At 31.6% G+C, this 13348-nt stretch overlaps 3 protein-coding genes across 4 annotated transcripts; 2 read left to right on the top strand and 1 right to left on the bottom strand.

The window, feature by feature from the left end:
* Window positions 1–1181: 1181 nt before the first annotated feature.
* Window positions 1182–1997, top strand: LOC137924262 (3-oxoacyl-[acyl-carrier-protein] reductase FabG-like). The gene has a single exon (XM_068767644.1). The coding sequence runs from the start codon at window positions 1216–1218 to the stop codon at window positions 1969–1971; it is 756 nt and encodes a 251-aa protein (XP_068623745.1). The 5' UTR covers window positions 1182–1215; the 3' UTR covers window positions 1972–1997.
* A 1242-nt stretch (window positions 1998–3239) lies between these two features.
* LOC137924232 (uncharacterized) lies at window positions 3240–5507 on the top strand. Its single transcript, XM_068767605.1, has 2 exons — window positions 3240–3537; window positions 4238–5507. The coding sequence occupies exons 1-2, from the start codon at window positions 3362–3364 to the stop codon at window positions 5505–5507; spliced, it is 1446 nt and encodes a 481-aa protein (XP_068623706.1). The 5' UTR covers window positions 3240–3361.
* A 168-nt stretch (window positions 5508–5675) lies between these two features.
* HDAC3 (histone deacetylase 3) lies at window positions 5676–12721 on the bottom strand. Of its 2 annotated transcripts, XR_011107585.1 has the most exons (8): window positions 12273–12721; window positions 11914–12102; window positions 10915–11189; window positions 10211–10398; window positions 9951–10091; window positions 9507–9625; window positions 8019–8235; window positions 5676–6219 (listed from the first exon to the last, which is right to left on the bottom strand). XR_011107585.1 is itself a non-coding variant. In XM_068767407.1 (7 exons), exons 1-7 carry the CDS (start codon window positions 12511–12513, stop codon window positions 8075–8077), a joined length of 1314 nt encoding a protein of 437 aa, XP_068623508.1. In that variant the 5' UTR covers window positions 12514–12721; the 3' UTR covers window positions 7341–8074. The 2 variants fall into 2 exon arrangements, 1 of the variants encoding a protein (XP_068623508.1); XM_068767407.1 differs by lacking the exon at window positions 5676–6219 and having other exon boundaries at window positions 7341–8235.
* Window positions 12722–13348: the final 627 nt, after the last annotated feature.

The following is a 13348-nucleotide window of genomic DNA, read 5'->3' on the forward strand; positions in this document are numbered from 1 at the left end:
TTTGTAGAGTGATACTTCAGACCTCTCTCCCGACAATGTTTTAGGTTGTAGAAAATAAAAATAAATCTAATCTTTTTTTAGGATATAAAAAACAAAGGCATCAAAGAAAAATGACACTTTATGTTCAACCTTCTTCTTTTTCTTCTTTCAAGGCGTCTAGACACCCCTAAAGATCGCCACGATGACCGGTCCTGCATTGTCCGCATTCAGAGACTTCCCGCAATCTCATCCATGTTGTCAGTCCACCTAGTCCTAGTCCTACCCATGCCCCATCTACCGACTCGTGGTCACCACTCGAAAATCTTTCGGCCCCAACGGCCATCGGTTGACGCGCGTTGTGCTACGCTCGATGCCAATTAAAACGAGCAAGTCTTTCTTCAATCCTCCTCATTTTTGATAAGATCTCGCAACGACACTCCGAACATAGCTCTTCCCACTGCTCTCTGAGTAACCTTCAACCTTCTTATAAAGCCCACCGTAAGTGACAACGTCTCGGATCCATTAGTTATCACCGGCAAGACACGCTGGTGGCAAAAGACCGTCTTCAGAGATTTCGATACTTTGGACGAGATGTTTCGGAGCTTTCCTAACACTCCCTTCCAAGATGGATTCGTTGAGTGAGCTCTTTCTCGAAATTGGTCTTACCAAGCGGAACGGTTTGTCTGTGGTATATATAATTGTCTACAACTTCGAGTGTAGCTCCTCTGACAACTACTTGAATGGGCTTCTTCTCGTTCATATATATTTTAAGGCCTACTTATACGGACGCCTACTGAGATCATCGACCGTTGTACCCAGGTCTTCCATGGTCTAAGCTATTGTGTCTATATCATGGTCAATCCAAAGGTTAGTGATGTACTCGCCGTTTATGTTGATGTCGCTTGAGTCCATGAGTTTAAAGACATCTTCCAGTGCAGCGGTTTATAGTTTCGCAGAGAAAACATCTCCTTGTCTAATATCTCTCTAAAACTGGAATATGGATTGGATTCATCTTTAATAACGGATATTAAATACAATCTGAAACTAGTCTGTTGTGCATAACAATGACAAAGCAATTATTGACAAGTACTTGTTAAGAATACCTCATAAGGAAATAACCACTCCTCATGATATCAATGATAACAATTTAGTAACTATATAACATTAAAACCGTGGTTCATTTTTGTTTTCGCAAAGTCGTCTATAAACATTGAAGCCGGTAGAAAATTTCTTGCAATGAGTTTTAAAGACAAAGTTATTTTTATCAGCGGAGCAAGCTCTGGAATCGGAGCAGCTGCGGCTATAGAATTTGCTAAGCAAGGAGGAAGTGTCGTTATCAACGGACGAAACGAAACGAAGCTGAAAAACGTTTACGAACAGTGCAAAGTGTACAGTAAGAACATACATGTTATCAAAGCTGATATATCAAAAGACGAAGAGGCAAAAGCAGCTATCAATGATACAATCAAAGTATTTAAGAAACTGGACGTTTTAGTGAACAATGCAGGATTGGCGAGGCTAGGAAGTATTCTTGATGGAAACCTACTGGGAAGTTTTGATCAAATTATGCCAACGAATGTAAGAGCTGCAATGAATCTAACTGCTCTTGCTGCACCGCATCTTATTAAAACAAAGGGAAATATCATCAACATATCTAGTATTGCTGGATCAACAACTCCAATTCTGCCACCGTTTATTTCTTATTGCGTATCTAAGGCTGCACTTGATCAGTTTTCGCGTTGCTCGGCGTTGGAGTTATCCGAATTCGGAATACGTGTAAACACAATAAGTCCAGGCCCAGTGACAACTGATTTTCAAGAAAATGCTGGCATAGAAAATATTTTGGCCACCCGCAAAATTCCAACGGCGTTAAAACGTGTGTCGGAATCTATAGAGATTGCTGACCTAATTTTGTTTTTAGCTAGTGATAAAGCAAAAGGCATTACGGGTTCCAACTACATCAGTGACAACGGTTGTCTTATAAGCAAGTAAAATTATTGTATACATTTCAATTAAAATTTTGGGTTTTAAAAATAAAGATTTTTAAATTACAGTTATTTGTTTCATTTCGACAGACTGTGGTAATGACCGTCAGCATTACGATATTTATTTTACCATATTTAAAGATCGCCAACCTTGGCACAAATAGCTTTGGCTATATTTTAAAACGTATCATCTTAGGCGAGGATATCTGAAAACCGAAACTTACATCGACCAATAAATTATTCCTCTTTGCGTAGTTCTCCTCAATTCTACGAGTCCTGAATTCCTCTTACTACATCTGCTACCGCCGTATGACGTCACGCCATCCATACACCGTTTTACGCCGTTATAGCATACAGCAATTAAATGCAACATATACGATTAACACATTGTTACTACAGCAGTGGCGTACCAAGAACTTTTGCCGCACGGGGCGATCTCCAGTTTGCCGCCCTTTTTATTATAAGTCAATCAAATAGTGGTTTTTATAAATTAATACACATAAATAAATTATTAAGTTATTTAATCAATATTAATTAATACACAATGTAAATTTTTTAGACATATTTGTATGCACTCGTAGACATATTTATATAATAGCTTCTAGCTTTCATACTAGAAAAATCGTGTATAATGCTCTCAAAATTTATATTATTTGTAATTTCTTTTTCTATTGACAATATTGCAAGATTTTGTAGTCTTAATTGACTCATTGTAGAACGAAGATAATTTTTTATCAACTTCAATTTTGAGAAAGTTCTTTCGCAACTAGCCACACTGATTGAAATTGTTAAAAAAATTCTAAACAAAATTACAATGTTGGGAACAGAATTTTCATTTAATATTCAAGAAAGAAAATAAATATGTAATGAATAAGTTGCTTTTTACAACTACAAGTAAATATAAAAAATATCGCCCCATGGTAAGTGCCGCCCGGTGCGGACCGCACCCACCGCCCCCCCTAGGTACGCCACTGTACTACAGTAGTCCAACGTATTAAACCAGCGTAGTATTGGACAAAGGACCTATATGTAATACAAAAAAAATAGTATTCAGCTATATGTGAATAAGCAATAATGTGAATGCGCAATAAATTACGCCGAGTCAGTTATTATTTTTTCAGTAGTTGTTACAAGACATTTGTTTAAATTTTGTTGGCTGTACGTCCAAAACGTTTTTGCCTAATTTAAAAAAATTCTTGTTATTGTTTTTGTTAATACTATAAGTATAGATTCACTGTCAATAAATTGTCAACAATAGAAATGATAATAAATGTAATCAAGTTTTTCAGTTATTATTACGAAATCTGCTTTTAGTCTTGTTAAACTTTATTAAAATAAATTCCGTTAGTAGATTAAACACTGACTAAACTTTTAATCATTTTTTAATTTATTCCAAAATGTCGCCTCGAAAACAGCCTAACAGCCTGTTTAAAATCTGTGTTAAGACTTGCATTAGTTTAATTAATTCCGCTTGTTATGTTATCGAAAAAAGTTATCCAGAGAATAAATTTGGGGATTGCGAACAGAAGGCATTTGCTTTAAAATGCCACCTGATGACTATGCTACCTGCAAGGTCTGTATCAATTTACTACCTAAACTTACCTATCATTTTAATGTTTTTACGTACAATATAAAGCTTTATCATTATGTGTCTTGAAATTATTGTTATTATTAGATGCCTTAGATAGTGAAAACTGTTTAAATATTTTATTTTTAAAAAATTTCATAATGCTTTAGGATAATATAAACAAAATTTTTAAATTCTCTCTTTCTTTAGTATTACTTTAGAAAACCACCCATTAACTGTGTATTGGTTTGTATGTACACACTTGGAAGCTTTATTCAAAATTAAAAGTGAGGTAGTTTTGTATTTTTTTCAAACATGACTTAAAAGTGTTAAATAAAATTTAGTGAGATAGTCATGTTTTGATAATATGACGACTAAATATGAAATTTCTGTTTCCCAATATGGGATACTCTGTACTTAAATATCTATTTGCATTATGATTTGATTTTCTGATTTCCAATATATTTATAATTATCACAATCTTGTTTCAAAATTTGTTATTTAATTGATTTTGCAGCAATACATTTCTTTGTCTTACTTAAAATCAAATATTATCACTATCAATAAATATCAATGTTTACTTGGTCGGTATAGTGATGGATTATAAATACATAATGATAGTTATGGAGGTGAAATAAACCTTAAGTTTTTAAATTTATTGCTATATTGAAAACAGATTTATAATATATTTTCTTTCTATTTTCAGGTTATTTGATATCCTTTGTTTAGAGAGAACATGTTGTCAATACCGTGGAGACCCTCGAGTTCAGCTCCATGTCCTCACTCATCCTAACATGACAGTCTTCCGCAAATGCGACCTAGATAATGGTATACCACAACATTTTTGGATACAAAACCTCCCAAATTTCACACGCTTAGTAGTTCTGGATCTTAAATTTGTCTGTACAGATGAAATACTCCAAATCGTCGGCACAAACTGCCTTTTACTTGAAGAAATCAACATAGTTTCTAAAGTTGACATATGTAAGTCACTCATTAATGCTTCTGTATTAATCAGGAATGTTTCAGATGCTGGTCTGTATTCTATAGCTAATCTTAAACAATTACGCATACTAGCAATGGATCCACCTCGTAATGAAAGAGCCAGTCGAGTAGGACGATGTGTTTCTCAAGCAGGCATCATAATGTTAGTTAGCGAACTTCCTTATTTAGAAGAGTTGAGAATTGAATCTTGCGACATTGGCGCAACATTAATTACCACCGTTGTTGACATTGGTCCTTTAAGTTTGAGGAAACTCAATTGTCATTTTGCTTCAGCAGATGGAATTAAGAAATTGATAAAAATCTGTCCTTATTTAAAAGAACTGTCTGTTACTCATTTGTCAGCACATAACAAAGATGCTATCATGGATCAGCTTTCTGTAAGTGATTTGAGATTAACAAGGCTTGATTTGTCTTTCTTCTCCTACTCGGAATCTATGCAACGACTTTTGGCTGTCAAAGGTCATTATTTGACACATTTCTCTCTATGGGAAATTGAACAATCTTTAACATTAGAAGCACTAGTATCTATAGGTGTAAACTGTACAAATCTTAACACCTTATGTCTTATGACTCAATCAAAATTTTTAGTTACACCTAAATATTTTAGAAAACCAGATAAAATCTTTAGTAACCTCAAAAATCTTACAATAGGTAATGCTAATTACAATATAAATAATATATTGACATTCTTTCTTGAATGTACTCAAAATTTACAGAAACTTGTTTTAAAGTATCAGACAAAAATGAATATAGACGACACTCTCTTGCAGTTAATAGAAAAGAGTAAATTAAAAAACTTAACTTGTTTATGGTTGGATTGCACTTTAGAAGTGTCAAAGGAGGTAGTCAAACAAGTTATACAACATTGTGATCATCTGCAGATGTTTACTGTAGATTTTAATGAAGACATGAGTGACGTTCAGAAATACATCTGTGAAAATAATTTAGATGTGAAGCTAGGCGGTTATTAGCCAATGCTTTGTATTTATTTAATTTTACTGAAGTATAAATATATAGTTATTTCTCATATGTCTTTCATTTGATGTTTATTTTGTCATGTTTATCTTGTGCATGGTTTATAATAATAGCAACAAAACTATGAATAATATCAAAACACTTTTCATACAAATTGTATTTAATGAAAATTGTATTTTTTCATGAAACATTATTTATAATAAAAAAGTATAATTACTTACAATAAAAAATCATGTACCACCACAATTTAGAATAAAATATAAGACAAATTAGGATTTATAAATGTGAAAATCTATAAATAAAAAAAATAAAAATACCTAAACATTTCAGCCATAGGTTGTCCACTACTGGACATAGGCCTCTCTCATAGATTACCAAAAGGACCGGTCCAAAATGGCCAGCATTCAGCATTATTAATCTTGTTAAAGTCACCAGAAAACATCCTTTGCTATGCTTGCTGGTCTGTGATATTCACACCAGAATCTTAAAGGACCAGAGACCATCCGTTTCGCATGCTGAAGCCAGTCTATTGCCACTTTAATATGCCAGTCCAGATATGTCGGTTATTATATTTATGCCTTTAAATCCTCTTATTCTTGATTCCATTTTGAAGAAAAATCTAGAAAACTCTATATGGCTAGTTGAGTGACTGAGTTTACCAATGAGGATCAAAGTGAGAAACCATGTTTCAGTATCAATTTATAGAGCCTGAAAATAAATGCAAAAAGTTTTGCCAAATATTATCAACATAATCCCATAGAGAGAATTGACAAAATAATTCACAATTTATTTATAACATTGGTGAAATAATTAGCATAAAATTTGTTATATTTCCATGTTTATATACTTGTTATATCATTTTCTTATTTCTTAAGTTATAAATTTAAAAGCTTGGAAGCATTAATTAGTCCATTCACATTTGTTCTTAATTGTAAAGTCAAGTGCACAGTGACTAGTAGAAACACTTTAAACAGCTAGACCACAAGACAATGACTCACTACATTCTAAATGTGAATGAACTAAAGTCAAATATCTAAAAAACCAGCTGATACATCATAACAGCCTTAACTTAAAACTGACATTTTTAAAACTTTACACCTGTTATTAACAGAATATATGGACATTTTAAAAGTTCACATGCTCACTTCTTCCAAGGTTTATACAAACTACATATTTTTAGGAACTAGAGGATATTAATGTACACCATGTTATCTTCACAGAAAGGAATAAAATTCCATAAATTATATAGTTCAAAAGTGTCATTTGTACCTAAAACCTAACAAGCATAATTTCAAACAATTGAATTTATGGAATAATCATTAAATATATTTCAATATTTACACAATAATGTCATTTATGCTATTAATCATTGATTTAATTATTATCACTAATCTTATTGAAATATTAATTATAATAAATAAATTATAATACAAAGGCGATTTGACTGATCATTTAATGTGTTTATAAAACACATCAACATTGACATTGTAGGCGTTTCATCTAACACTAAATTTTAAATAGCATAGCATTTAGCATATAAAAATAGTTTAATTCTTTATTGGCAGTAACATTGTCTTAATCTAATAAATGTAACCAGCATTGCTTTTAGAGCGATATGTTGATGCATTTTGACCAAAGTTATTTTTTAGACTAGGAATTATGGATGTAGCTTCTGAGTTATTAATTGATAGAAAACCTAAAGAATCTATTTTCAAATTCTACCTAGAACGATACCTGCCTGTTTAAATGTCTCTTGCATTTGTATCCGGAAATTAATTTGATACCAAAGTGATTTTCATGTAAGCTACTGGCTTACATGAAAATCATGTAAGCCAGTATAAAGTGATCACACTTAAATATGTTACATTCTTTTTTTTTTTCTATTAACAGCACAAAGTTTGCAGAGGTAAATTAGAAACAATTTTTGCTACATAGCAATACTAATTTTGCAAATGATTTTCTTAATTCTCATTACTTTAATTATTATTTCCGAAACCATCGATTCTTGGATAAAGTGGACTATTCATTACTTGACAGCAAATACATTCACCCTTTTAAAACTTTTAGACCTCTTGCTAATCACCCAGTATGTAAATATATTTATTTAAATACTAAAATTGTTTTATTTACTACTAACTGCTGTAGAGGTAAGAAAATTGAATTCTTTTTATATATACATCGTGCAATCTACTTAAAGCTAATGTACAATCAATGACTATTTTCTAAAAACAATAAATTTTCCCCTGAACAAAAATTGCATATATGGTTATACATGTATATGATATTTATGTACTGGTTGATTATGGAGACTGTTCTTTCAAAAATAATACAAATTTGAATCCCGGCACTCATTAGCCACATCCATAACTGTTTAGCAATAAAATATCTTTTAAATTTATTAATCTATTTCTGTCGATAAAGTTTTCTTTTATTATTGTATTGCTTAAAATTAGTGTTACCCTTTTAGTGTATTAAATGAAAGAGGTTACATGAAATATTTTCTGTACCTCTTGTACCCCTTTCCGTGTCAAATAATTAGGGGATCAGTCAAATCGGTCGTATGCTATGGTTCCTTTGGCTCCACCACAGTTTCCTTCTCATTATCCTTTTCATCTTCATAAAACTCATTCTTCGGCTCAACCATCTTATCAGCTTCTTCCTGACTCACCCGTACATCTGGATCTGGTTCATCCTTGATCTTGTACTCATCTGGGAAGAAATCACCTAAAAATACAAAATATGTTACATTATAAACTGTTTCATTTATGCTCACAACAATCATAATAAATTAAAAAATAGCTAAAATCCATAGAGTATTCACAAGGCACCATGAGAAACTGGCTATACAAAAATTTCAACCCTGAGAAATCTCTAATTAATTTCTTATAAAAAGAATCAGGTTTTTTAACAAAATTAGCAAAACTATTGAACTACATACTATAAACTATTGAACTGCATATGGTATTTAATTAAATACTATATGCAATAATATTAAAAATAAGTGAACAGAAAAATATTATCCTATAAACGGATATTTAGATGACAACAATTCTGAGCAATGATTTTGCTCATTTATTTTCATTTAGGGTATTTCTGACAGAAAGAGTATATTTAGAGAAGAAAATGTAAATTAGCACTGAATTTTTTTCCAAATAAATTATGTAACGAACACACACAAACATTAAATTTTATTAAATATCTGTCTCTGTTGACTTTGTACTGCCAAATGTTTTTGGCTTGTTGAATTCCTTTAAATTAATGTAACATACTTCAGAGTGATCACTTTATACAAGGTGACTGTAAATAGATGTAAAAGACTTTGCTGACAAATAATCCATACATTCACACTTTTAAAGGTTTTACACCTATGAACAATCATCCTATGCTATATTATTACTACATTATAGCACTAAAAATTATGATATAGTATTAGTTATATTTGTAACTTTTAAGTAATGGTGAATAGTATACTAACATTTTTGTGTGTATTGGCTAAAAGATTATGTGATTATTTGTATGATGGGTAATGTTCCAGAGTCATAATCACAATTATCACTTACTACACCACACTCAAGGTCCTTAATATTTTAAATGTGTCTGTACCCAGACACCTGGCTATGTAATGTAAATACAACACATTATGGATATATCTTTTAATACAGAAAATGTTGCTATCAACCAGTTTTTATTTTAATTACCTTAACTTGATATAAAAATGGCTGAAAAAATCAATCCTTAGCATTTAAAACTAATTAAATTAACAATATTTTTTGTGTACTTTTTGATATATTTGGTATTACGCTATAGTTCATACAATTTATAAAACAGAATTAAGGTCATGGGAAATCGCTTGATGTGGGCAGCTCAAGACCGGTCAATTTGGCAATCTTTGGGGGAGGCCTATGCCTTGCAATGAGCATCTATTGGTTGATATGATGACAAGGATAGTCATAGCGCACCTAAACTTATGAAAAATGTTTAAAATCATATTATACCTGGAATATGTGTCATCTGTACAGCAGGTGAATGCTGACACATCTTTAGGTTGTCATATACATGCTTAGTTATAGCTTCTAGATATTGTTTACTATTTGCATTTGTCGTGCTCTCAGGCCTAAAATTAGATATTTTTAATTAGATTAATTCCTGACTTCAACCCTTAACAATGTAAGTATAATTATCTTAATTTATTACTTTTATTTAAACTTTAAACAGACACAAATATATAGAACATGATTTTTTTGAAATATTTTCATTAAAAATTTAGATAGATAAAATTATGTGATTGTTTATTTAAAATAAATTATAGGTTAAAGACAATGACAACTAAGACAATAAATAAATTATTTCATTTATTTTGTCTCTTACTGCAATGGTAAATTTAATATATGTGAGATACTCAGTAAAATATAAAAGATTAATTATTCCTATTGGGGTACCTGCTGATTTCAGGATGCAATTGGAAGTCAGGTGCGAAAAATTCTAGATATTCTGTATATGGTAGTTCATTTGAAATATTCTCATCAACTAACAAGGAGGTCTCATAAGTCCAACACCTTGCTACATTTCTCAATGTATATCTGAAATAATTAAACAAGTTTCTTTATGGTTAATACATATAACTAAGAGTTATATTAAAGAATTTGCTAGATATTTTAAGCATCAAATTATATTAGAAAAATAAAAATAATATATTTACCCTCCCCCACCTACAACTAATGTAGGTACATTAAGGTTTTTGACAAACTTAACACATTCCCCGTGTCCCCTTGTGGACAGGGAAAAACATCCAAGACGGTCACCTGCTAGGGAATCTGCACCACATTGCAGAACTATTGCAGTGGGCCGGTAAAACTCCATTACATTGGATATCACAGGTTTGAAGACCTGAAAATAAACAACACATTTTTTATTTGAAAGGAGTAAATAATGGGTTGGTTAGTAAATGTATTTAAATATATGTTTACTGTAAACCTTCTCCTCAATCAATGTCAAGTTTTTATTGTATGATAGAGCAGGTACTGCCTCAGAACATAAACAAAATAGGAAAATATGAAAGTAATTGCTTTTCAAAAAAGGAATAGGTTTGTTTAACACAAATCGCTATTTCCATCGAAAATCAGACCATTTTAGTGACAAATTTTGTCTATCATATACAGAAGAGAAACTCATTCAATTAAACAAGAAAAAAAGTTAAAATAAAATTGTTGTAGTCACAGTAAGATTTTTTAATTTATTAGCCTACAGATTTCAGATCTGCAAGCCCAGAGTCTGAAGAAGCTGTAAAAGCTAGAAAGGCTAACAGCGTCCAGCACGAATTGTGTATATATACAGCAAAGTAAGATACAGAGATAGGTAAGAAAAGATAAAAATATGCAACCATTAGCAAATGATACTACTTACTTGAACATAACTCTGATCATCAATACCCTCCTTCAGTGGAACATTTACTGAGAAATACCTTCCACTTTCCGCTCCAATCTCATACATATCTCCAGTTCCAGGAAAGAAATAATTTCCATACTTGTGAAAGCTAACTGTCATCACTCTGTCAGTCAAGTAAAATGCTTCCTGTACCCCATCACCATGATGGACATCAATATCAATATATAATACTCGAGGGTGATATTTTAATAATTCCAATATAGCTATAACAATATCATTTACATAGCAGAATCCTGAAAAGTATTGTAATATTTCTTTTAGGATTAATAATATAGGGTTACAACAACTATTTAAAGATGCTTTTATATTGATAATGTTATTATTTTTATTTATTCTTTATATTTGCTTTGTACTATTGTGCTACCCAAACGGCTATACTGCACCTTAGGTAAAGATATAAAATATAAGAGTAATTATATACATTCTCATCATATCATATCTTTTTATTGTTATTGTACTATATTTAATGCCTATATGACATACTTAAAAGTTAGTTATAAAATATACACAAAAGTTAATTAGACAACTGTCTATAATTTGAGTGTATACTTCTATTTATAAAATAACATCTTGTAGTCCAAATAATACAGTGAGATGTACTAAGTTCAGATTTGCAAAATGAGGGGAAGAAACCTATACAATTTTCACCACGCTTAATTTCCACGTAAGAAAATTACTTATTATTAAAAATTCTTATAACACACTCCATCATAAGTCTTGTGAAGACAAGCACAATACATATACATGCTTAGTAGTTGCAATACATAAGTCTACGCAGGACTTTAATGTTATGGGCTGGTTGTGTCATAATGGCCAAATTTGATACATTTCATTTTTCTATTGGAATTTTGTAATGTATGTAACTACAAACTAATTTCTGAAACCAAGCAACATTGGCCACATTGTGCAATAGGTCTGCTGGAATTTAAAAAAAATATAGATTGCCTTCTTTCTTACCGGAGGGTTCAAATTTCTTTGCATGATGTAACCCACCCGACCAATTGATAGCTATATCACAAACATTATTGTTAAGCTTCATAGCTCCCTCCAATGATGCCCCCGTGTACATGGAGCAAAAATCAAATAGACCTTCAAAGACTGGACAATCATCACCCACGTTGTAATGTAACAAATCTTTTGAATAACCTTAAAAGAATAAAAACAATTAGTTTTTAAGTTGCATAAGAGATGAAATAATTAACAGTTTATCTCAAGTAACAACATGATCATTTACTTCATATGTATTCAAGAATACAAATTTGAAAGGAATAGTGAAACAAAGATATGCAAAGAACCTACTTAAAATTATCACATACTTTGGATATTTTGAGGTGTTACATTTTGCAGGAATTCTATATAATCCTCGCTGTGAAAACGGCACATGTCGTGAGCATTAGCACGGTAAGGTTTGTATATCTGCATCTTTTTATGAAGACCGTAATTCAGTACAAGACTATGCGTCACCGCAAGCCTATGAGGCTTCATGGGATGACCGGGACCATAATGGAAATTCCCGACATCTGCGTTATAAAAATACGCTACCCGTGGCTGACTCATATTCAAAAACAAAAACGTATTCTTTCAAAATTAAAATAACACCAAGAACTAAGGCAATGATTATTAAACGCTTCGTCAATTGAATATCACCTAACATGATTCAACATTCATTTCTATTATTAATTATTCTAATTCATTACTTTTAAACATTTTGCTAATTCATCAATTTTTTATTATTGTATTTTAATGTTCTAGTAATACACATAAATTTAACTACAACCAAACTGCACCAAAATAAAGCGCATTTGAACACAATTTGACAGACCGAAAAAGTGTTGTCTCTCAAATGTATTACCGATTAATAATCAACACTTTAAATATTTCTACAATTTTGACAACTTTTTCAAAAGCTGTTCATTGTGCTGTAATAAAATATCACAAATATTTGAATAGGTTATACCTTTGTAAGTATTGAAAGTGGCAGTAATTATTTACTGCGAGAAAAAATATATATCCCGAAAAAGACTGCAGCGTTTATACTCCGTATTACTAATCACTATGTCCACACTACATTTAAGTAAAATCATTCTTGGGGGTTTAGAAATTAAAAGCCGATTTGAACTGAACGTCATCACTGATGTAGTCGCTGCCGATGTGTTAGGGTTGTGTAAATTATAAATACTTTTTGTACGTATGTGAATACAAAATCTCAATCAATCTTGGCTCTCATATTCTACGGCATCGCGTGGGCGATAATTAACCTTCGCCTGCTAATCGGGTATGAGACTAACACATCATTCTCGTGATATAGTGGCAATGGAACGCCTCTACCCTGTCTAAGAAAAGCGCGATGAAGTCGGCACTAAAGTAAAGAAAAAAGATGCACCGCTATGTC

This window comes from Battus philenor, unplaced genomic scaffold (assembly GCF_028537555.1).
Source record: "Battus philenor isolate CCGP_79_NKW_IND1 unplaced genomic scaffold, ilBatPhil1.0.hap1 SCAF_23, whole genome shotgun sequence".
NCBI classification, from domain to species: domain Eukaryota; kingdom Metazoa; phylum Arthropoda; class Insecta; order Lepidoptera; family Papilionidae; genus Battus; species Battus philenor.

Coding starts and splice junctions, on each gene's coding strand:
- HDAC3 (XM_068767407.1), bottom strand. CDS start 12,513: ATGAGTCAGCCACGGGTAGCGTATTTTTATAACGCAGATGTCGGGAAT. Junction 12,103..12,272: donor AACACCTCAAAATATCCAAA/GTATGTGATAAT, acceptor TATTCTTTTAAG/GTTATTCAAAAGATTTGTTA. Junction 9,626..9,950: donor TTGCATCCTGAAATCAGCAG/GTACCCCAATAG, acceptor ATCTAATTTTAG/GCCTGAGAGCACGACAAATG.
- LOC137924232 (XM_068767605.1), top strand. CDS start 3,362: ATGTCGCCTCGAAAACAGCCTAACAGCCTGTTTAAAATCTGTGTTAAG. Junction 3,538..4,237: donor ATGACTATGCTACCTGCAAG/GTCTGTATCAAT, acceptor TTCTATTTTCAG/GTTATTTGATATCCTTTGTT.
- LOC137924262 (XM_068767644.1), top strand. CDS start 1,216: ATGAGTTTTAAAGACAAAGTTATTTTTATCAGCGGAGCAAGCTCTGGA.